Below are 25,785 nucleotides of genomic sequence, written 5' to 3'. Positions count from 1 at the left end.
GTCTGGGTCAGTCCAAAGATTTATATTTGCCGTGTCAAAGCGGCTTTATCATAGTATCCTTTGATAATGCCTTTTTGACATGGCAAAATGCGTCAGCTATAGCCCTCACAGTGATCCTGAGTCACTGTTAACGCCCGGCACTCCTCTGCGCTGTGGTATTTGCCCGGGTCAAGCCCTGCAGTATGTATATGGCGGATTAAATGAGTGGCTGTGCTTTAATCTACGTCATTTCGGGCTCACGCTCCTCTTCAGGATACACAAGTACAAAAAACAGTGCTCAACACACAAATTTATAACAACAACATACTTACATACCCAGAGGATCCTGCCTGTCGCTCCGTCCCTCGTCCAGGTCCGTCTATGACAACTTCCGGTCCCTGCACGGAAGTGACATCTCGCAACGCTGGGCGAGGAGGGTGCCAGGGACAGGATTTACAATGTAGTTAACTGTAAAATGCATAAACGTGCACATTAATATGACAAAAGAGGGAAGTGTCAGCGCTGGCTATGCCAATAACTGGATCAGACGGTTCTCAAAAAATATAACAATTTTAATAATTATAAAACACAAATAAAATACAATGTATAACAATAATATAGATTGTGAATCAATAGACTGTAGGTCCAATTTATAGTATTTAAAAGTATATATCACCAGGATATTATAAGCTGGGTGGTAGGTCGTATATGCTGACAATGAATAATTTTTATATTACCATCCTGAGAGGTCTGGTGGATAATTGAATGTGTCCAGACAGGTGACGTATTGGTCCTAGGTTGCCCTATATTTTCAAGGGCTCACGGTTCCCACTTCTATGGTCCTCCTCTTATTTTTGCTGGAAGAAATTAGGGATCATGTAGTTATCCCAGCAGACATTGATCCAGATGTATATCGAGGGACGTCTGTGGGTAGGTTGGACAAGTCACCGTATCAGCAGGGATGGTGTCAGCAGGCCAGTTTAGTAAACTCAACGCGTTTCCCCGGAAAGTTGTGAATCCGGCTTCCTCAGGAGCAAGTGTCCAAATGAGAGCTCAAGGCTCATATATATACCAGGAGACTGATTGTCTAATTGATTCACCTGAGTGTAATTAACACACTAAAACATAGTTAAAAAATGAGAACCGTCTGGATTTTATACATGTTGGATAACTAGAATACATATAAGACAATATATAATAAAATGTATTTATTTCATTCATGATAAAGCAACATTTTAGTAGTTCAATCATAATGTATCAGTTACGTTTGGTCAGAGGGTCACGTGACCCGGAAGTAAATTGCATGAAATATAATGTGCACATTAATATAGTGTATATTAATGTAATAGAAGGTAGTCATTCTCTGATCCCTATTTTTAACAATTTTCTGTGAATTAACATAAATGCGAGGTGCATATTAACTAAACCACTAGGTGGTGCTGTCTATACGCTATACATCTTTTAACAGCACTATTTCCTATGCAGCCATACATATAATCGACGTTATTCATAATAAGAATACTGCTTATACTTAAACATATAGAAAATATGTGAAGAAAAATATATATCTAAATGAGCGTGACTAAGTAAAAAGTTGAACATTTTTTTGTATAACTGCATGATGACCCTTCCACGCTAGATATTATAGGTGATGCTAAAGAATAAAAGAATAAATAGTGTAGTGAATAGTGATTTTTTTCATGTTCACTGTTGTCTATCTATGATGTTCCCAAATAGGGATAGTTCTGTCCCACAAAACCGAAGTAATAGAAAAAACACAAGGAGAATTCCTATTAGCGCTCCATGTTACAAAACAAGAGATTACAACTGAAATTAGTAATAGTTATGTATCCCGTCACTGTGTGATTAGTAGAAGAACACGTTTGCATCAGTACTTGCATCGGTACTTGTTTCCTAGAACGGCCACAATCGGGGGTAATCGTGTACCTTAACTTAAGGTACACGATTACCCCCGATGGACCCGATTTCCTTTGAAATCCGGTTCATTTTGCCGGCAAAGGAAAAATCGGGTCCATCGCGTCGGTCGGGTGCATTAACATGGCACGCGACGCGACTGACGCGATGCATAGGGTTCAATGTTAAAATATTTTTAACATTGTAATCGGGAAAAAAAATGGGAAATGGGCCAATATGGCCCATTTCTCATTGTATATGCCCCCCCCATTGTGAACATCACCCCACGATTGACGCGTCCTCCGACCTTTTCATAACCCTACTATCCACGTCCGCGTGGAGTTGAGAATATAAAGTGTGGTGAGCGCAGCGAGCCCCGCGACGGGACGCGTATACCTGTGAAGTTATACGTGTGCGCTTGCCACGCTTCGGGCTCGCTGCGCTTGCCACACTTTATATTCTTAACTCCACGCCGACGTGGATAGTAGGGGTATGAAAAGGTCGGAGGAGGCGTACCGCCGCCCCTCGCGGGCTCGCTACGCTCGCCACGCTTCGGGTTGGCGTCAATCGTGGCGTGCCATTGAGGGGGTTAAAATTGGGGTCTGGGGAGAATTTTACATTGAATCCAATGTAAAATAGGGTCCCAGGGACCCTATTCATATGTCAATCAATGTAAAAATCGGGACCATCGCGTCGGTCGCATCGCATGCGATTTGGTCGCGATCGATGCGACCGACCCGATCAACATCAGTGTGGCCGTTCTAGGAAACAAGTACCTTTGCATCCTCTTAAGTGGACTGTATAATCTTCACATTACCTCATATACTATACAAAGAAAGACTTTCTTTATGAGGTACTATGAAGATTATACAGTCCATTTTAGAAGACTATTACTCATTTCTGTTGTCATCTCTTGTTTTGTGACATATAGCGCTTTTAGGAAGTCTCCTTGCATTTTTTCTATCACATTGGGGGGCAGAACTGGGCTATCACATCATTAGGCTCTGCCCCCAATATTGGAAAATGCTGACTGTAATTCTTATGTCTGTCGACAGGGCACAGGACCTAATCTCATGAAATTGTATCAAGAAAGGCCCATCTCCTATTGCCGGACTCGCAATTACAGTGATTTTTTTCCCTTCACCTGCCATTTCATTAGCAAGCTGGCAGGATGTGGGTGGGCAGCACGCTCTTCATGGGGTGTGGGGAAGTACTCTAAATATCTTTAGTCTCCCACAACTTCCATGAGAGGAGGCACTTATTTGATGGCAGCGCGAAGTGCCCCGGCTATTACTAAGAGGAAAGGTAATTTACCATTGAGTGTCTTCACCAGCACTAATATAGCCTCCTGAAGCTCTCGCCTCTGCTTCTCCTTGCTGGTGCCTATAGCCTCTGGGGGGGATTAACAGAGTCAGGTGTGATGCTGTGGTCAGTCTCCTTCCATATTTGTGCATGGGTACTCCCCAGAGTCATAACACAGGGCAGTTTGGACTTGGCTACAACTGACATGCAGGTCGTGGCACTCTGACTAGCCTCCACTAACCTGATCTATGTGACATAAATGGATTCTCCGAAGGTGGAGGGACCAGAAAGAATTAGCTCTGCTAGAGTTTAAAATAGTAAAATAATAAAAAATAATGTAAAATAAATTAAAATAGGGCACCTGCAGGAAGAAAGAATGGTTAAAAGAATGTATATAGCTCCCTTGTGTCAGGATATAGTCAATGATGCCTGAAAAGAGCTGCCCTTTCCCTACCTCTATACTCGCCAGATGCTGTGATGGGGCGGATCCTGCCATCCGTGCCTCCGCAGTGTGAAGTTGGCAGCCGTGTGGCTGGATGTGAAGTCACGATGTCGGGGATCCGCTCATCGTGCTTAGCAGAGGAGATGTTCGGCCGGCGACAGCTTCTGCCGGGGTAGCAGCACGTAGTAGAGGAGGTGGAATGGCAGAGTTTGTCTGCAGCTTCAGCGGAACTCCTGGAAGTCAATACATTTTGTATGGGAAATGCACTTTTTCAAGCTTTTTTAGTTTTGTCCTTTTATTTAAAAATACCTGATATGGTCATTAAAAATTGGTAGTGGTTATACCAAATTGGTTGGAAGCACATGTTTTGATTTAAAAATGGCTTAAAAGAATTCTTCATTTTCTAGGTGCCCCAAAAAATAAATAAATGTATACTATAAAAATAAATATAAAAATGAAAGAAAAAAAAAATTGATAAAAAAATACAAATAACGCATGTAAATAATGTAATGAAAGTATAGCTTTACAGCAATGCATTGAACTCAAACTCTATATCCAATCCCTTTGGTTCAAGTTGGGTCACCTCCTCTCCAATGTTGCTCTACTTTATTGTATTCTAGTGAAAAATATTCCCTTTGGATCACTTTTATGTTTCTCCAAAAAGGGACATTCAATCAAGTAAATTACTCCTTGAGTCTCACAGGAAATGTGTTCTTTAATACAGTTTATACAATTATTTTCCTGTCTCGGTTGACCTGAATTTGGTGTTTGGTTGTGGTACATTTTTTGGAGGGAACATGCTTTACAATTGAGACAAGGGTAGAATCCATTTGTAAGACTTTTAATCATGGGGTGCAATAGAACTGGAAACTAGTTTCTGCTGTAGATTCTTTGCTCATCTGTAAATGATTTTCGGGTGTTTTGGAAGCAATGGTTTAAACCTTCATCGTTTTGCAGAATTTGCCAGTTGTCTTTGAGGATATTTTCAATCAAATGGTGATTGCTGTGAAATTGTGTTAGGAATGTAATATCTTGTTCCATATTTGTAGTTTTGGTGTTGTATTTGATCAAATCTTTTCTGTCCAAGGAAGCTTTATTTTTTAATTGTTGGTCAAGAATTTCAGGGTAATAGCCTTTCTTTGAAAAGTTTTTTTTGCCATAGCTAGACTGTCATGTGAATGTATCCGTATCTGTGCAGTTTCGGAGGAGATGTCGAACTTGACCTGAATGTCTAACTTGACCTCCGGGGGAGCTCCACAGCTGATTGGCTGTTTGCTGCTCGATAGAGACCCATCTTAAAGATTAACCCACGGAGCCCGCTCCTGATTGGCTAGGGGAGGACCCTAAGGGTTGGGAGAGGAGCTGCAAGTGTAAACACACTTGTAGCTCCACATGTTCACATGGTGTTGGACACAGTTTTTTTTATCACTCGTGCCTACTTATCACTCGTGCCTACTTTGTACCAAAGCGGATGCGATCTTTGCCAGAGGAGCTGGTGAGTATAATTTATTTTCTCAGCTACCCTAAATATTTCTACTGGAGAAGAGGACAGGCCTACGGTGGACCCTATAGGAAAGTTCTGTATTGTAGTACATATTAAATTTTCCATTTTCTGGGTGTGTGTGTGTGATTTATTTGGGCATTGGTTTTGTTGTAGAACTACAAGACTCAGCAGGCCCATTAATGCCCAGAATTGCTGGGACTTGTGGTTCGCCATGTCCCTGCATGCAGGAGAAGCTTGCTGGGACTTGTAGTTCCACAATGAAACCCAATGTTTGTTATTGTTCTATTTTTTTTCACATGACATCAGCCTGGTGCCCACAGCACAGAGGCACCGGAGACAGCCCCGGCTTCAGCCCGGGCCAGGGGTGCCCTGGAGGGGGGAACCCTTTATCCCCAAGGATCATGACCCACAGGTTGATGCTTTGGCTGGGGGACTTTGTATAAAAAGTGTCCCACAGCTGTGCAATTATACTGCTAGCTGTTTGTGCCGGGTGTTGGTTGCCAAAATACCGGGGGGACCCCTCCTCTTTTTGTCCCATGTATTTTGGGAACCAGGACCGGGCCTTGAGCCTGTTGCTGGTTATAGAAATACAGGGGGACCTCAGCTTTTTACCCCCCTGCATTTCAATTACCCAGTGGCTGATAATTGCATTTATTTATTCTATATATTTTTTACACAGTCCAGCATCACACAGATGTGATAGAGCTGTACAATGCTATTGGCTTGTACGTATTTGGCTGCCGTTAATATGGCATCCAAATACGAATATCTATGACAACAGCAAATACTAATCCCAACAATTGTGCAGGTATGTAAATTTGCCATAGTTTCCATTCGTAATGTTGGACCGTTCACGGCAATTCCATTTGTACAGGGATCAGCCGTTTATGACCGACCGTAGTAAATTTACTCCCAAATATCTAATCTTGATAATTAGATAATTTTTGGTTACACACAGTGATTAAAGATCAAAGTACATTTTGGAACAGCGCACACTCCTACGCCTTTAAGACATTTAAGTCATTAACCCGGATTATTGCATGTGAATACGCAGCAACCGGGGATATTGTGCAGTGTGAAAGCACCCAGTTTAAAAAACCATGGCCGGGCGACTCAGCATTTCAACCCTTGTATTGAGCTTTAATACAGATTCACCCCTGCTTGTGGTGCAGTGTAAAGGGGAAAGACTGGTTGATGTGACCATGAACCCATTCACAGCATAGGAGATCTCAGTCGAATCTCACGCAGCATGGACCTGTGTACGGTATTAATGATTATTACTGAAGTATCAATTTTTATTTATTTGTATTGTACTACAAATAACATTTACCTACTGTGTTTGGGTTTTAGTGCATTTTTATAGTTTTAAGACTTATGGGGTGAGATTTAATAGTTTTTTTTAAAGCGGCAATCATTTACACGGCAACACCAGTTTGATTTTGAAGTGTAAATGATTGGCACTTTAAAAAACCTGGAGATTTCTTCCCAAATCTCTCACTTTCTGAATCTCTCATCCTATTAAATCTCATCCATGGTTTTTCTTTTATTTATCTATCCATAAATCAGAACATTAATTTTATTGGTTAACAATAGACTTAATTTAAACATGACATTTCATAGAACTAGACTTATTGCGGTCTATTATGATATGGGCAGGGTAGTGTCTGTTGGGTTGGGAGCACAAAAATATTAGTGTGACGTGAATTCAAATAGCATCTTTGAAATAATATAATTTCTTCTTTTCAGTGATTAAAGAAATTAAATCCAGACACCTGGTCCCAGGAGATGTTATTATATTACCAGAGAAGACATTTTATCTGCCTTGTGATGCTATATTAATATCAGGGGTGTGTGTTTTAAATGAGGGCATGCTGACAGGTATTTTTCAACTAATACACATTCTATAAATTATAATTAATAGAAAAACATCTAAAAACTGTAAAGCCCAATACACATGGTGCGATTCATTTTCTATTCAATCGCGATTCAGTCGGGATCGAATCACATGGCGCCGTGTACACATTCGATTTAGACTATATAGTAGAGATCTATACTATATAGTCTTGCCTACACAGTCTATTTTTTGATTTGATTTCGATGCTGCGCATCGGGATCGAATGTGGCTGAATATCTTTCGATTTGATTTTGACGATATAAGCAATATTGAATAGAAGTTAGACAAAATCGAACCATGTTTACGGGGCTTAAGTTATATCACCTCAATCTGTTTTAAATCATTTTATTAATACACATTTACAAGCTTTGTCATGTTTCTCTTGTTAAGAACAGCTTACCTGAGTATATCAGTCAAGAGCAATAATCATTATTGAGTTGCCTGTGTCCTGGGATAAATTTATACTTAGATTGATTTTACATTGGTAGCCCCTCCATTTTTATAGCAATACTGATGTTGGCTGATTTCTAAGGTCATTTAGTTTTTGTCAGTTCCTTTCTACAGTGACTGCACATAGATATAAAATTCCACCAAAAATCCCCAATCACTTCCTGCTAATTTTCTATTGGACAATCATTCTACATGCAAGAAGTTGCTTTGGTTCTTCCAATTCTGGTTTGCATACATCTTGGTTGGGAGGGGCGCCTGAACAAGACCGTTTGGCACATGTGCAGAGCTATGGATGTGCAGTGTCACCTGAGCTGTTTGATTCATTGACGGAACCTCAACTGCAAATGTGCATGCTGATGGTGTGTGAAATTAGGCAAAAAACCCAGAGGCCCTTCAAAGTGCACAGGTGTCCACTGGAGCTATTGCAAAGGCACAACAATTTTCAGGGCTGCCATCAGAAATTGTGGGGCTCGGGGCTGACAAAATAGGCAGGGCCCCCTGATTGCATCTGTAATCCTACCCCCCATGTGCATGGCTTTCTAACTCTTATCGCAGCACCAAGTTAGTCTTGACTTACTCATCGCTGCGATGGCCATGATCAATGCTCTGAAACACCAAGGCTGTAACAAATATTAAGTGACTACCTGAAAATGACCTTTAAAGGCTTATCCTTCAGTGCTCCTCATGTAGGATGGTGGCGATTGCTACTCATTCTGTCAGCCAGCCCCTTTATATGGCGCACTACATGACGGCATTATGTCACGTCTGTCACGATCCGAGCTGTCAGACAGACTTTCTTACCGGCTAAGTGCCTCCGCAGGTTCAGCTTGCGGTCCAGACGTCATCTCTGCCGGCCTCCTGTCTCCCAGTGACAGTCCCCAGTGCACGGCAATCCACCTGTCCGCCGCCATTGCTCCCAGTATCCAGCATGGTGTGCACAAACACACTTTCCCGCCATAGCAGACATGGGGGCTGCCATGTTCTTTCCAGTCACATGTCTGTGCTGTCCAATCCTGTTGGTTCTGATCTCCCTGTCATACTTCCTCGGCCAATCCTGGCCACCCAGTGGGGATAAGTATGCTGGGAGCTCTCAGAACCATTGCTAGTGCTTCAGTTGTCTCCAGTGTATGGTCAGCTGTCCTTGTCTCCGTGCAAGTGTATTTCTCTGCTGGTGTTGTTTTCCATGCTGCAGTGTGTTCCAGGTTGTTCCATCTCCTGTGAAGTCCAGGTTATTCCACCGCCTGTGATCCTGCCTCTCAGCCCAGCGACCAAGCCTAGCTCCGGGACTCTGGTCCTTCCGATGCTCCAGCATCATCCACCACCGATGTTTCATCGATAGTCCGATATTCCGGATTTCAAGTCAAGCTTCCGTCCGTCATTCCGGACCCACAGTCAAGCTCCACTCTTCCGTCCGTCATTCCGGACCCACAGTCTCCATATCCGATATCCGGATCCGATGTTCCACCATCGATACCATTCATCATATCTGTAAAGTATTGCAATCTGCATGAACTGTCATTATTCCTGCATACTTTACTGTCTGTCGTTATTACAACCATCTGCAAATAAACTCCGGTTGTATTTTACCTCTGACTGCTTATTGGCTCTGGGTGCACTGTCGCGCAGTCCATGCGCAAGGGTCCTCTCCAACCTCCCCGGTTCAGGTACCGGTCCAGGTCCCCACCAGTGGTCTCAGTCTTGTCGACTAAGCCCCCTGGTGTGACAGTAAGCACTAGCCAAATGGATCCAGCCGCAAGCCAAGCATCACCATCCAGCCCTGTACAGCAACTGGCTGTTCGCTTGGATCAGCAAGAGGCTGCGCAGAGCCAAGTGATTCATTGTCTGCAAGATCTGTCTTCCCGGCTGGATAAGCTACAGACCACTCTCAGTGGCCCTGAGCCTGTCAGAGAACTTCCAAGTCCCGTTCATCCTCCTGCAATAGCTGCTGCACCTCGCCTTCATCTGTCTGTCCCCACCAAGTATGATGGGAACCCCAAGACCTGCCGAGGTTTTCTCAATCAGTGTGAGATTCACTTTGAGCTGCAACCCAGCAACTTCCCTACTGAAAGGGTCAAGATCGCCTACATCATTTCCCTCCTGTGTGGAGCAGCGTTAGAATGGGCGTCTCCCTTATGGGAAAGATCTGATGCCATCCTGTCCAATTACAAGGACTTCGTGTCAACATTTCAGCGTATCTTCGATGAGCCTGGGCGATCAGCATCTGCCTCCACTGAACTCCCCCGTCTCAGACAGGGATCCCGCTCCGTCGGGCAATATCTGGTCCAGTTCCAGATTCTGGCGTCTGAACTCTCCTGGTGTGATGGGTCCTTATACGCAGCTTTCTGGCATGGCCTGTCCGATCGTATTAAGGATGAACTCGCTACCAGAGACTTACCCTCAGGTCTAAGTGACCTTATATCATTGTGTATCAAAGTAGACCTACGCTTCCGAGAAAGGACTGTAGAACGTCACAAGAGCGCTCCAGTTAAAGTGCCAACTCCTCCGCCTTCTTTACCCACTGCTCCTGCGGTCCATTCCAAAGAAGAGCCAATGGAGATAAACCGCTTCCGTTTGTCTCCTGGAGAACGTCGACGTCGTCGGTTGGCACAGCTCTGCCTGTATTGTGCCGATCCTGCACATCAAATTTCTGCATGCCCAAAGCATCAGGAAAACTCCTCCTCCTAGCCCGTCAAGGAGAGGGTAGGCTAGGAGTAATTAAGTCCTCTCCATCAGCAACTGATTGTGTCCTTCCAGTTTCCCTACAAGTTGGTCAGCATTTCAAGACTGTCTCCGCACTTCTTGATTCCGGTGCCGCTGGCAACTTCGTTACTGCAGAACTGGTCCGCAAGTGGGGGTTGCCCACTGAAAGTCTTCCCAAGACTGTCTTCCTTACTGCTGTGGATGGCAGTAGGATTCCTGATGCGACAGTCTCCCGCAGAACTTTGCCACTTACAGTGAAAGTGGGAGTCCTGCACACTGAACTTTTGTCCTTTCTGGTTTTACCCCGAGCCACTCACGCTCTGGTTCTGGGTTTACCCTGGCTCCGTCTTCACAATCCTCGTCTTGATTGGAAGACATCTGAAATCCTTTCCTGGGATCCTTCCTGCTCCGGTACCTGTCTCCAAAAGGTACTCCCAGCTCGTCATTCTTCAGCCGATGCAGCAGACCTTCCGCCTCTTCCCTACCAAGAGTACTCAGATGTATTCAGCAAGTCTGGCGCTGATGTCCTACCTCCTCACAGACCGTGGGATTGCCCTATCGATCTTATCCCAGGCAAAGAACCACCCAAAGGTAGAACCTATCCTCTCTCTCTTCCAGAGACTCAAGCCATGACCAATTACATCAAGGAAAATCTGGCAAAGGGATTCATCCGTCCTTCGACTTCTCCTGCTGGCGCAGGATTCTTCTTCGTAAAAAAGAAGGATGGAGGCCTACGTCCCTGCATTGATTATCGCGGCCTCAATGACATTACAGTAAAGAACCGATATCCGTTGCCCCTCATCACCGAGCTGTTTGACCGTGTCAGCGGTGCAACCATCTTCACGAAACTCGACCTGAGGGGTGCATATAATCTCATCCGCATACGAGAGGGCGACGAGTGGAAGACGGCGTTTAATACCAGAGACGGCCACTATGAGTACCTCGTCATGCCCTTTGGGCTCAGCAATGCCCCAGCCGTGTTCCAGCACTATGTCAATGAGATTTTTCGGGACATTCTGTATCGTCATGTAGTTGTATATCTCGATGACATTTTAATCTACGCCAATAACATCACAGAACATCGTTATTGGGTCAAAGAGGTTCTATCCCGGCTGCGAGCAAATCATCTCTACTGTAAACTGGAGAAGTGTGTCTTCGAGGTGAAGTCTATACCCTTCCTAGGGTACATTGTCTCCGGTTCTGGTCTTCAAATGGACCCAGGAAAACTGCAGGCCATCCAAGATTGGCCAATTCCCTCTTCGCTGAAAGGTATTCAACGTTTCCTGGGTTTTGCCAATTATTACAGAAAATTAATTCGTAACTTCTCTTCTATTGTGGCTCCCATCACTGCCTTGACGAAAAAGGGGTCTAATCCAGCGAAGTGGCCGGCGGAAGCCATCGAAGCCTTCCATCTGTTGAAACAGAGGTTCACCTCAGCTCCTGTTTTAAGACAACCTGATACCACCTTGCCCTTTATTCTCGAGGTTGATGCCTCCTCCGTGGGTGTTGGGGCAGTCCTCTCGCAGAAAGCGCCCGATGGACGTCTTCATCCCTGTGGGTTCTACTCCCGTAAGTTCCTACCTGCAGAGCGTAATTATGCCATCGGTGACCAAGAGCTCCTCGCCATCAAGTTGGCATTAGAAGAATGGAGATATCTTCTAGAGGGCGCTGTTCATGAGATCACAATTATTACAGACCACAAGAATCTTCTGTATCTCAAGTCTGCTCAATGTTTAAATCCCCGTCAAGCCAGATGGACACTTTTCTTTTCCAGGTTCCGTTTCAAGCTGTCGTTCTGTCCAGGGACACAAAACCGAAAAGCTGATGTCCTTTCCCGCTCATGGGAGCAAGAAAGTGAGTCTAAGTCTACACATCAACATTTCATTATTGATCCAGTGGCCTTCTCCGCAACGAGAGTTTCAAATCTCACGCCCCCTACAGGGAAAAGATATGTAAAGCCAGCTCTAAGAAAGAAGTTGCTTTGTTGGGCGCATTCTTCAAAATTCGCTGGCCATGCAGGCATTCAGAAAACTTACGAGTTTATCACCAGGTCCTACTGGTGGCCGTCCCTCAAACAGGATGTACAGGACTTTGTTTCCTCTTGTGCTAAATGTGCTCAGCACAAGACCAGTCGTCAGTCTCCTCCTGGGCAATTGATGCCACTGTCAGTGCCACATCGTCCTTGGACGCATATTTCTATGGACTTTGTAACTGATCTTCCAGAGTCTGACAAATTCACCACCATCTGGGTGATTGTTGACCGGTTCACCAAGATGGCTCACTTCGTTCCCCTCACCGGTCTTCCGTCAGCTTCCAAGCTGTCCCAGCTCTTCATCAAAGAGATATTCAAGCTTCATGGACTGCCTCTTGAAATCATCTCCGATAGAGGAGTCCAATTCGTAGCCAAATTCTGGCGAAGCTTGTGCTCCCTGCTTCAAATCAAGTTAAAGTTTTCCACAGCCTACCACCCTCAAACCAATGGCCAAACGGAGAGGGTGAATCAGGACCTTGAAGCATTTCTCCGCACATATGTCTCTTCTTCCCAAGATGACTGGGCTCAACTCCTTCCATGGGCAGAGTTCTGCCATAATAACCAATATCATTCTTCATCAAATGTCACTCCATTCCTTGCCAACTATGGGTTTCATCCTCGAGTTCCTGACTTCACTCTGCAACCTGTGTCCTCTGTTCCAGCGGTCGACACGACCATCCGGCAATTCGTCAAATCCTGGAAGCTCATTCGTTCTTCACTCCTGAAAGCTTCAAGCAGGTACAAAAAATTTGCCGACAGGAAACGCAGAGCTGTGCCAGCCCTCCGTCCAGGAGATCGTGTCTGGTTGTCAACCAAGAATCTTCGATTGAGAGTGCCATCGATGAAGTTCGCTCCCCGATATATTGGTCCTTTCCCAGTTGAGCGAGTCGTCAATCCAGTAGCTTACAAGCTCAAGTTGCCGCCCTATTTGAAAGTGCCAGCTACATTCCACATTTCGCTGCTCAAGCCGCTGGTTCTGAATCGCTTTCATTCCAAGCTCCCCAAGGCTCCTAAGGTTTGCACCCAGCGTGGAACAGAATATGAGGTCAGTAAGATCTTGGACTCTCGCATCCGATATGGTCGTCTGCAGTACTTGATCGATTGGAAGGGCTACGGCCCCGAAGAGCGATCATGGACCAATGCCATCGATGTCCATGCTCCCAGACTAATCCGGGCGTTCCACTCCAAGTTTCCCCGCAAGCCTAAAAGGTGTCCTGGGGCCACCCTTAAAGAGGGGGGTGCTGTCACGATCCGAGCTGTCAGACAGACTTTCTTACCGGCTAAGTGCCTCCGCAGGTTCAGCTTGCGGTCCAGACGTCATCTCTGCCGGCCTCCTGTCTCCCAGTGACAGTCCCCAGTGCACGGCAATCCACCTGTCCGCCGCCATTGCTCCCAGTATCCAGCATGGTGTGCACAAACACACTTTCCCGCCATAGCAGACATGGGGGCTGCCATGTTCTTTCCAGTCACATGTCTGTGCTGTCCAATCCTGTTGGTTCTGATCTCCCTGTCATACTTCCTCGGCCAATCCTGGCCACCCAGTGGGGATAAGTATGCTGGGAGCTCTCAGAACCATTGCTAGTGCTTCAGTTGTCTCCAGTGTATGGTCAGCTGTCCTTGTCTCCGTGCAAGTGTATTTCTCTGCTGGTGTTGTTTTCCATGCTGCAGTGTGTTCCAGGTTGTTCCATCTCCTGTGAAGTCCAGGTTATTCCACCGCCTGTGATCCTGCCTCTCAGCCCAGCGACCAAGCCTAGCTCCGGGACTCTGGTCCTTCCGATGCTCCAGCATCATCCACCACCGATGTTTCATCGATAGTCCGATATTCCGGATTTCAAGTCAAGCTTCCGTCCGTCATTCCGGACCCACAGTCAAGCTCCACTCTTCCGTCCGTCATTCCGGACCCACAGTCTCCATATCCGATATCCGGATCCGATGTTCCACCATCGATACCATTCATCATATCTGTAAAGTATTGCAATCTGCATGAACTGTCATTATTCCTGCATACTTTACTGTCTGTCGTTATTACAACCATCTGCAAATAAACTCCGGTTGTATTTTACCTCTGACTGCTTATTGGCTCTGGGTGCACTGTCGCGCAGTCCATGCGCAAGGGTCCTCTCCAACCTCCCCGGTTCAGGTACCGGTCCAGGTCCCCACCAGAGGTCTCAGTCTTGTCGACTAAGCCCCCTGGTGTGACAACGTCGCACATAATGACATCACGCTGTGGGGGCTTCCGGCATCAAAGACGCTGAAGCACAATGTCGGAGTCTGGCCGTGCCAAGGGACAATGTTCGGCGGGCTGTGGACGACCTGCGGACCGCTACTGATGAGGGAGGATGATGGCAGATGACCCGGGAGTGCGGACGACCGTTGTGCAGGGGGGGTGTTGTGGGGATAGAGCGGCCCAGGCCCTACCCTCTGTCAGCACGGCCGGACCCGGGACAATTGTCCCCATAGAACCCCCCTGCACATTTGCAGCACACATGCAGATCCTTTCATAATCATCAGCTTGAGTAAATGGCCACACTGCCTGGGAGCCTTAATAAACATACCAGAGCCACAAGTACAGATTTACAGATGCATCCAGTAGCATGCCCCAAACTAGGGATGCCAATCCTGGGGTATTTTTATCAATCCCGGGAATCAGCATCCCTAAAAGAAAACACCCCATCCCCCACATTCACTTACTTGGGGGAGTGGGGCAGGCGGCAGAAGTGTGGCAGGTGGAGACAGTCAGCGAGTGTGACGCCTGGTAGTGAAGGTGCTTCAGTGCCACCGAGAGCGGGTGGCGAGAGGGTTCTGGCAGTGGAGGTGCTGGCTGTGGCCTGCACAGTGTGACCTATGTCCAAGTCACGCTGCACAGGCCGCACGGCAGGATCGGGAAGAGGGTCATGTTGGGAGGTATGCACACACACACACATATTGAACCCGCCTTTATGCATTTTTGTTTATTGACCCTCTTACTAGGTGAAAGTGTTCCTGTTACAAAAGTTCCATTACCAAATGTGGACACTGGAACACCTTGTAAAATGCACAGTGGGGAAATGTACAGAGGACATATATTGTATTGTGGAACAGAGGTCATTAAGACACAGGCACCTTCAGACGACCAGGTGAAAGCTGTGGTCTTACAAACAGGTGAGCTGATAATAGATGTCTCAAAATATGCATGTTACATACATTAGTGCAATAACTGAATAACCTCAAGATGGTAATTATTCTGTCTGCTATATTAGGTTAGCTGTCATTCCTCTTCTCTATTCTTTCAAGGTATGTATTAGACCATGGGTCTTCAAACTGTGGCCCTCCAGATGTTGGAAAACTACAGTACATGTTCCAACATGCATTGCCATATTTTTTCCTATAAGAGCATGCCAAAACTGTCAGGACATGCTGGGAAATGTAGTTCCACAACATCTGGAGGGCCACAGTTTGAAGACCCATGCATTAGACAATTGCCTATAATGGACGAAATAAATAAAATGCCCCAAAGAAACTACATTAGGAAGCGGGTCTAGTGGCTTTGCAATACATTCAGCCTATGCCACTTTGTGGATGACGGACACACTTGCTAGTCTGCCAGGCAGGATTCTGCGCTAGGAGTGGAATTCTGATAAAGCAGAGGCTACAACATCTGGGATGGGGTTCACAAAAGCATGTTATTGGAATTATTAATATATTATAGATGGATCTTTAAAAGTAAAAACAGGGTCAAGGGTCACAATAATGAGATTGACATGGTATCATCTTAAAACACTTAAAGTTCAAGGTACTTGTTTCCTTTTATCTTATGCCATCGGGTCTATCTGATCGCATCGCATGCGACCCGATCGCAAGCGATGCGATGCGATCAGACCCAATTTTTAATTGTACAGCCACCCTGATGGGTGATAACCATGTTAAATGCACCCCCAGCCCCGATTTTTCATTGTACAGCCACCCTGCTGGGTGATTACTATGTTAAATGCACCCCCACTATCAACGCCAACCCGAAGCGTGGCGAGCGCAGCGAGCCTGCGAGGGGCAGTTGTACGCGTCCTCCGACCTTTTCATACCCCCACTATCCATGTCGGTGTGGAGTTGATTTTATATAATGTGGCAAGCCCCGCAAGGGGACCCGGATGACTTCACATGTATTCCCCGGCCCCCCACGCTCGCCACACTATATGAAATCAACTCCACGCCGACGTGGATAGTGGGGGTATGAAAAGGTTGGAGGATGCATACTGTTGATAGTGGTGGTGCCGTTGACAATGGGGGTGCTTTTATCATAGTAATCACCCATCAGGGTGGCTGTACAATGAAAAATGGGGTCTGGGGGTGCATTTAACATAGGAATCACCCTATGGCTGTACAAAAAAAAATTGGGTATGATCACGTCGCATCGCATCGCATGCCATTGTAATGGCATGCGATGCAACGCAATATTAAAATGGTACAGTCAGCTCTTGAAACCCTCAAATTGGGTCCCATTGCATCCCATCACATACCTTAAGTACTGGTATGCGATGGCATACAACGGGCGCCGTGCTAGGAAACAAGTACCAAGTTCAATTATAATTTTATTGATACTGTAGCTTAAACTATAACTGACCCTTTGTGCAGTAACCAGTGGTGTGTGTTAGTGGCGGGGGCCTGTCATTTTGGATTGGCATGCAATATGCAGCAGTCTGGCTCAAAGGCTAGGCTGTACGCACAAAGCTTCTTTTTCCTCTGAAGACTCAGGGGTCTATGTACTAAGGGCCTGATTCAGATCTGATTACTAGGCTGCAAATCTTCGGTGCCCAGCAATCAGGTAAACACTGCCCCACCAAAGATTTCCCCCCACCTCTGTTCACGGCTGCGAATACGTTCACAGCCATGCACTCAGGGGGAAAACCATTCAAAATCATTCCCCAGCAAATGGGTTTCCTCCTGTTCGCAGTGGCCCTCCCTCCCAACGACCAGGCTCTGCCTGCATTTTCCATGGCACTCCCACTGGCATTCTGTCAATCACCCTGCAAACGGCCAGTAAGCCATCACTGACTTTGTTCATAGGGGGACCTTGCGCATGTTCACTGCGTACCATGCGCGTGCGCAGTCATTCTGTAATTGCTTGGGAACCAACCGGGTCTGAATAAGACCCTAAAGGCCCCCTTACACTTGTTCAACTTATTGTTCAACAAATTGAACCTGATTGACTCGAGATTTATCCTATGTGCAGGAGGATCAATCTCTTACAATCTCTTGGTTATACCCAATGGCTTTGTGGATTGTGTCCTACACATCAGGCACATAAGATTTTGTCAGACAGGCACATCAGATTTTGACAGATAAATTGACTCAATCCACCTGGATTGGGTCAAATCTCACAAAATCTCACAAGTGTAAGGGGCCCTTTAGTCTTGAGAGATAAAGTACCAGCCAATAATCTCCTAACTGCCATGTTATTGGCTGAGTGTTTGACAATTTAACTTTGTCCACTTTATCTCTTGTGTGGGAGCAAACTGTAATAGTTATTTTTCTACCAGATGCTGAAAACATCAAAACACTGTAGTCCCAAGTAGTTGATAAAAAAACTATACAAAATACAAAAATATTTGATTTATCCAAGCTTGTTGGGAGCCTGGACAGTCTATCCCCAACTAAACAATTATCCTGATATGATAATAATGCCAGAGATTGCAGCAGCTCCTCCTCGGTATCCACTATTACTGCAATATAGGGATGGGGGGAGGGGGGTGCATGCCCAACATCTGGAAGCCTTCCCTTATAGTGAGGATATCTGGCTGCTTCAGTTTCCAGGTCCCAATGAGGCTGATTAAATACCGCAATCAACAACTGGCAGCCCTCCCTGTATGTCAGAGGACCATGGGAGACATATGTCTGCTTCAGCCACCAGGTCTTACAAAGGATGGTGACAATGCCATTGCCATCAGTTCTGAATAAGACCCAGAAAGCTTTACTCTATGTTCTAGAGTGCTTCTTGGATTCCTGTAGTGTTATCCATCTCATTGTGATACAAGTCTTTGGCGTTTAAGTATCTGGTATTATTCTGCATGTATTATTGTGGTATTATTCTGCATGTTATATGTTTTATATGTGTATTCCTTGTTTTTAATTTAGGGTTCAACACTGCAAAGGGAGACCTTGTGCGATCCATTTTGTATCCCAAGCCCATAAATTTTAAACTCCACAGAGAAGTTTGGAAGGTCCTTATAGGACTTATGGTCCTTTCCGTCATTGGGGTCATATATACAGTTGTGGTTTCTTCAGTGAGAGGAGTAAGTTCTTTACAGTTTTGTCAGTCTGTTTATTCCGGCATCATTTAAAAAACTACGGATCGCATTTTCTTTAATGTATAGCTTAGTGACCTAGAAAGAAAATGAGGAACTGTATGTATTGTCTTGATGTGACATCCGTGAAAGGAGCCAAGAAGCTGACGCTTCACAATGGGTGCATGTTACTTCCACTGAGCAATAACAACTTTCACAGAAGCAAAGCCATGGGCAAATGCTGGGTTATTTTAAAATATGTTTCGAGTGAGACTGCTTGATGCTATAATATATGTGAGAACAATCCACTTTTGACCCTGGGGCAGGCCCAGCAACAGGTAAGACAACTTTCCCTGGTCTGGTTATAGTAACAGGGCTGCCACTAGAAATTTTGGGACTCAGGACTTATTGCCAGTTCACCCCCCCCCCCCCCCCCGCCAAAGGCCCCGAAGCACAGGCTTTTGCAATGCAGGACACCTGCGACCAATTAAAATGCAGCATCGACTGGGAAGCCAATCAGAGCTCATGTACCGGCAGCTGCTCTGATTGGCTAACGGTACACAAGCTCTGATTGGCTCAAAAGCTGGTGCAGCATTTTAATGCTGCACATGTCCTTTCCTGTCTCCTCCCGCTGGCAACAGCCAGAGCAGGAAACTGACTTATGTGAGGCACACATTCAATGGGTTTTCAGACAGCAGCAGTCACTCTTCGCCCCATAAGACGCAGTGGCTCTGGTGAGTCCCTCCTGGTTCCTGGCACCCTCACCACACAGTATTACTGTAAAACTAATGTAGTAAGAAATGGAAATTTATAATTTCAACCCTTCAGGTCACAGTTCTCTGCACACACCCACCTCTGCAGTCAGAGTGATGTCATACCTATTCCTCCAGTCTCCCCTAGTCTCCTCTTATTCCTCCTATCTTCTAATTCCCATTATTCCTATCATCTCCCCTATTATTACCCCTATTCCTTCTATCTCCATCATACTGTCTACACCTGTTCCCCCTATTTTTTCTTATCCTATTCTTCCCACCACTGTCTATCCTTGTCCATATTTCTCGCATCTAGCTCTATTTTTTTACCTCATTCTCCTGTTGCCTATTATTCTTTCTACAATTCCTACTGTATCCCTCTATTTGTCCTATCTTTACCTATTCTAGTCTTTTTTCTTCCATTCTCATTTGAATGCTCACATTTTCCCAATTCTTCCCTAAATGTAAACCTTCTAAACAGTGGGGAAGTGGATCAGTAGAGAAGTTGCAATTAGACACCAGTCATCTTCTACCTATCATTTAGAATGTGCATGATAAATGCTATTTAGAAACTGATTGGTTGCTTTTAGGGAACTTCTACATCAATTCACTGTTTGGATGACACCAAAGTGCCGCCACTCAGGGCCGCCGAGAGGGGGGGGGGGGGGGAGCGGGTACTAATTACCCAGGCTTGCTGGAGGGGCCTAGTATGGGCCCTTATTCCGACCCTACCCCCATCTCACTGACAGCATGAGAGCTCAGGTATGTGCTGCTGCTGGTGCTGAGGGGGGGGGGTGTTTGAGACGGTGACAATAACACTCCCCCCTCAACTTTAGAGTTTTTTGATCCACCTGAAACATGTTGGGGGAGTGGCCTAATTGTGGGAGGTGGCTACACCTCCTACAATTAGGCCACCCCCCCGCCCCCGACATTTTACCGGGGCCCGGCATCCCTCCCGGCGGCCCTGCACAATACAGAGAGGACTTGATGGTCCAACCTGGCCTGTGGCAGCAGTGATTAAAGATAAAAATGAGAAAACTTTGAAGGGTGCATTGGGATTGCCTTGGGGCCACCACAAGTCATTGTGCCCCATAATAATTGCATCCCCTGCACTCTCAGTAGATAGAGGGGCCAGCCTGCCTCTCCATCTATGCCCTCTCCTGTTCATCAATTCCTCCTCCCATTTGTCCGTCTGTCTCTCCGCTTTCAAGATTTTGCTATGGGGTCCGCAAAGTTCTAGTTACGCCACTGAGTAGGTCCCAATTTCCGACTGTCAGAACATTTTCAACAGTCGGATCTGACCATCTGAAAATGTAAGACAGCCGAATAGATTGAATAGATCTGCTCTTGTGGAAAAGTGCCAATATTTCCGACTGTCGCAAATATTGGCACACATTGATACCCATCGTATATCATTCTATAAAAAAAGATTGAAAAAAGTATGTATCAACTTCTAATTTGTCTTTAAACCATCAATCAAAAATGTATGCAATCTCATGTCATTTTTTTCCTTTTTCATCTAATACATGGTTGTGCCAGTCACATTAAGTAACAAAACTATAGGCTTAATATAATGACAGATTTTCTAAATGTAATATTTACATTGTTCCCATGCATTTCACAGGCAACAACCAAGGAATTAGTGATCATGACGCTTATCATGGCAACTGCTGCTATCCCTGTCTCTCTGCCCCCAGCTTTGACTATCTGCACCATCTACTGTCAGATACGATTAAAGAAACAAGGGATTTTTTGCATAAGCCCACAGAGGATTGTTGTCTGTGGCCAGTTAAACGTTATCTGCTTCGACAAAGTATGCTTCTTTACATTTACAGTAACTCTGTAGTAAAATGTTTCTGCTGTTATCATTTATATTCATATTTAATTCATAATTGATATGGATTATGTTACAGTACCATGGTGTATCCATCCCTAGAACTTTGCCAAATGCTTGTAATGTAAAGTTACATATGAACACTAAGAATATTCAAAATGTTTGTTATCAACAATTCACATCCAGTTTGTATTATTAATAGAACCACTGAACCCAAGGGCGAGATTTATTGTGTTTACCGTTTTACCGAAAATGCGATTTTTGCACAAATTGCCCTTTATCGCCGTTTTTTAAAATCGCATTTTTTTTTCCAGAAATCGAATATTTAATGAGGTGTGTATTCCGGCATGAAAAGTGCGAGAAAGTGCGATGTAGGGCGATTTTCGGGATGGAAAGTGCGATTTTTTAGTCATGAAAAGGTGCGATTTTTTTAAAATGTGCGATTTTCTGATTGTAAAAAAAAAATTGGCGTGAGGTCCCCCCTCCTGTACATAACCAGCCCATTGAGCCGGACCTGGTTCCAAAAATACGGGGGACAAAAAGCGTAGGGGTCCCCCGTATTTCTGAAACCAGCCCCGGACTCTTGGCCCGGTCCTGGTTCCAAAAATACGGGGGACAAAAAATCTGGGGGTCCCCCGTATTTTGAAACCAGCACCGGGCTCCAACAGCCCGCAGTGTCATGCCACAGCCGGGGGACACTTTTTACACAAGGTCCCCTGGCCGTATTATGAGCACCGTGGCTAGTCAGCATTGGACAGGGTACCTGGAGGAGTGGGGACCCCCCCAATAAAGGGGTCCCCCCCCCAGGCTTCACCCGTCCAGGGCTGAAGCCCGGGGCTGTCACCGGCGTCCCTGGCCATTGGACACCGGCCTGATAGTGTTAAAATCACATTCCTAACATTACTTAATACGGGAGAACTACAAGTGCCAGCAGACCTCCCCCGCAGGCTGGGACTTGGGGAACCACAAGTCCCAGCATGCGGGGCATTAATGGGCCCGCTGGGACCTGTAGTCCACCTGTAAAAAGAATGTTAAAATAAAGCACACACACAGAAAAGTATAACTTTAATACATATCCCCACACACCTCACTTTTACACCGCTATACATACCGATCCAGGATCCAGCGCTGGTCTCTCTGCAGCAGAGCCGGACAGCCCGCACTGACAGCGGGCTGACCGGCTTCCTCCGATGCAGCTAACAGCTTCTGTCGCGCTGTCCCAGCGCAACAGAGGCTGAGAGCGTCTCCGGCTTATGTGTCTCCATGGAGACGCATAGCTCAGCCAATCAGGACTGAGCTATGCGTCTCCATGGAGACGCATCGCCCAATCACGCTCTCAGCCTGTGTCGCGCTGGGACAGCGCGACAGAAGCTGTTCGCTGCATCGGAGGAAGCCAGTTCAGCCCGCTGTCAGTGCCGGCTGTCCGGCTGTGCTGCAGAGAGACCAGCGCTGGATCCTGGATCGGTATGTATAGCGGTGTAAAAGTGTGAAAGTGTGAATGTGTGTGTATTAAAGTTATACTATTCTGTGTGTGTGCTTTATTTTAACATTCTTTTTACAGGTGGACTACTAGTCCCAGCGGGCCCATTAATGCCCCGCATGCTGGGACTTGTGGTTCTCCAAGTCCCAGCCTGCGGGGAGGTCTGCTGGCACTTGCAGTTCTCCTGTATTAAGCAATGTTAGGAATGAGAATTTAACCCTATCAGGCCGGCGTCCAATGGCCAGGGACGCCGGTGACAGCCCCGGGCTTCAGCCCTGGACGGGTGAAGCCTGGGGGGGGGGGGCGGCCTTTATTGGGGGGGTCCCCACTCCTCCAGGTACCCCGTCCAAGGCTGACAAGCCACGGTGCTCATGGTACGGCCGGGGGACCTTGTGTAAAAAGTGTCCCCCGGCTGTGGCATGACACTGCGGCCTGTTGGAGCCCGGTGCTGGTTTCAAAATACGGGGGACCCCCAGATTTTTTGTCCCCCGTATTTTTGGAACCAGGACCGGTCCAAGAGTCCAGGGCTGGTTTCAGAAATACGGGGGACCCCTACGCTTTTTGTCCCCCGTATTTTTGGAACCAGGTCCGGCTCAATGAGCCCATGGCTGGTTATGTACAGGAGGGGGGACCTCACGCCAATTTTTTTTTTACTTTTACACATATTTTAACAAAGAACCATACACAGATCACAATGATCTGTGCATGGTTCTGACAAATTCGCCATGTTTCTGACCAAACCGCCAGTCAGGATCAGGTCTATTTTTTTTTGGAACTTTAGACCATTTTTGTTGGCGATTTCCAAATTCGATTCTCATTAAAAATGCGATTTGTATCTTTTTCAATGGGGAAAACATCTGGATGCGAATTCCGGAATTGAAAAAAAAGCGCACTTTCAGAAAGTGCGATTTCGCAGCAAAAAGTGCGATTTATGCCGCAAATCGCCACCCATTAAAAAATCGATTTGGGAAAAAAATGAAAAAACTGCCGTTTTTGCGATAAAAATCGCCAAAAACCCACCATCGACCTTTAATAAATGTCACCCATCATCTTCTCTACATTTTGCGGAAGCAACCGCCTACGCCGATCACTGACCAGGTTCCCCGCTGCACTAAAAACTCTTTCTGAGTACACACTGGAGTGGGGGACAACTCAGGTAAAATAGAGCAAGTTTGTACAGGGGCCTCCAAACTGCATTTTTTTCCTGCCAGTACAGGTATGGACTGTCTGACATTGTAGAAGTTACAGGTTGCAGCAGGGCGGGTGAGTGAGCACACAGGCGGGCACCAAGGAAGACAGCTAGACATGCACACTGTTCAATCTCCTAGACTGGAGTGAACATGGTGCCCGCCCGGCCATCCTTATATAGTGATAGTGTCCGGATCTCACGAGCTCCGGAAAGGCACGCTCCGAGCCTGGGCGGGAATACCCGAACAGGCTCATGAACACGTTCGGATTGGGGGTTGTTCAGGGGTGTCCAGATTCCCAATCCAAAACGCTCATCTCCAGTGGCGGCTCTTACCATTGGGAAGGAGGGGGCTTCCGCAATGCGAGCCCCTCCCCCTCTGCTGCCCCTGCCTCCGCCGCGATCTCTGCACCATTCTTCATGGTCCCAGCTGCCGGTCCCCTGCACGGGGCCAGCACATGCGCAGTAACTTCATACATGCTGCACATGCGCTGGCCCAAGTCTCTATGGGTTGCCTTTGCAGAAGCCCCTGGAGGCTTAATCAGGTTCCCGGGTCAGGCACATGCGCAGCATGCGCAGAACCTGATTTGGGTGCTGCCGTGCATTTGCACACACAGAGGCATCCCGGAGTGAGGGAACACCTCACGATGGTACTGCCTTGAGTGACTGGCAGGTCACTGACAGTCACATTGAAGCCAGAGCAGTCTCGCAGACTGCATCTGGCTTCACTGTAGGCAAAGACAGTGGCGGATTTTACCTGGGGGGGGGGGGGCTGCAGCCCATAGGTAAAAACCGCCACTGCTCATCTCTTATAAAAATACAACTTTACTTGGACAATGTTATAGCCTCTAACCCACACATTGGCAGCCTATTACATTTGTCACATTGTGGGACAAAGTTTGCACTAAAATCTCAGGCCCTATTACATATAACCCATTGACTGCTTAAGTCAGATAATAAAAAAAACTGCATTATAACTATATTTTTAAAGGAATATTGCCAAACATATATTTGCTGCACTACTACAATGTTCAGTAAATATATGAAATATACATATTTGCTATTATATATGCACAGAAGAATTAAATAAATTATTTGGACTATGTAAAAATAAAATAAAGTATATTTTTACCTATATTTATTGGATTGTTAATGATGTAAAGAAAGGAGCTATGTAAACAATGTCAAATAAAGTACTAAAATGTCAAATAAAATTACACGATTGTATAATAAACAATACTATACCATCTAGTGTACTGTATACAGAAAATAGAAAATAAAGAGGTCTATGTACTAAGCCGTGGAGAGAGATTAAGTGAATGGAGATAAAGTACCAGCCAACCAGTTCCTAACTGGCAGTTTTCAAACACAGCCTGTAACATGGCATCTAGGAACTGGTTGGCTGGTAATTTATCACTGGCCACTTTCTCTCCGTTCAATGCTTAGTACATAGACCCCTAAATTTCTTTGTTAGAATACTCCTCTACGACTTATAATATCCATGGCAAGTCTTTCTACATGTAGCAACAAATGGCTAACTCATTGTTTCACTTTAACCCAGACAGGTACCTTAACAGAAGATGGCTTAGACTTGTGGGGTATTGTTCCATCTGAAGGAAACAGGTAGGTTTGAAAAGCAGATTATTGTTTTGTGTCTATAATTTCATAAATATGTCAGCCATCACTATAACAGCTGTAGTGTTATTCTTAGTATTGAAATGTTTGCAATTGAAGAATATACCAGAACAGCATCAGTGCAGGCCCCCTAAAAATGTGATATCAAGAAGGTTGCTGAGTCTGCACCAGGAAGGGAAGAACTCTATTATAGTATATTACGGATCTATCAGACATACAATATGTGGTTTGAGGTTTTTTTTTTGTAGTTATTGTCTTTGGTGAAATTTGCGAGTGGTGGGCCCAGGTGTAAACGTATACTTTATTCCCTACTACACCACTATGCAGTTCAGGAGGTACTTAGAAAGGGGTACCCGGGGGCTGGAATTGAATACAGGAGGGCACAATAATAACCACATTGGCAGGGAAAGCAGCATGGCAGTAG

At 45.8% G+C, this 25,785-nt stretch overlaps 1 protein-coding gene across 4 annotated transcripts in view; it reads left to right on the top strand.

The window, feature by feature from the left end:
• Positions 1-25,785, top strand: part of LOC146064273 (putative cation-transporting ATPase 13A4) — a 130,582-nt gene that overhangs the window by 54,787 nt on the left and 50,010 nt on the right. For all 4 annotated transcript variants that reach the window (XR_014471783.1, XM_083177556.1, XM_083177558.1 and 1 more), the window contains exons 9-13: positions 6,888-7,019; positions 15,188-15,358; positions 18,326-18,483; positions 20,851-21,039; positions 25,288-25,349. Coding sequence is in view for 3 of the 4 variants with exons in the window: in XM_083177556.1 (XP_083033682.1) it covers positions 6,888-7,019; positions 15,188-15,358; positions 18,326-18,483; positions 20,851-21,039; positions 25,288-25,349 (712 nt within the window). In the remaining variant the exon portion in view is untranslated. The remainder of the gene's footprint in view (positions 1-6,887; positions 7,020-15,187; positions 15,359-18,325; positions 18,484-20,850; positions 21,040-25,287; positions 25,350-25,785) is intronic.

The sequence above is a fragment of the Crinia signifera genome, chromosome 3 (assembly GCF_055691185.1).
Source record: "Crinia signifera chromosome 3, ASM5569118v1, whole genome shotgun sequence".
NCBI lineage: Eukaryota > Metazoa > Chordata > Amphibia > Anura > Myobatrachidae > Crinia > Crinia signifera.
Note: the sequence above shows the minus strand (reverse complement) of the source record. Positions and strands in the feature narration are given on the sequence as shown.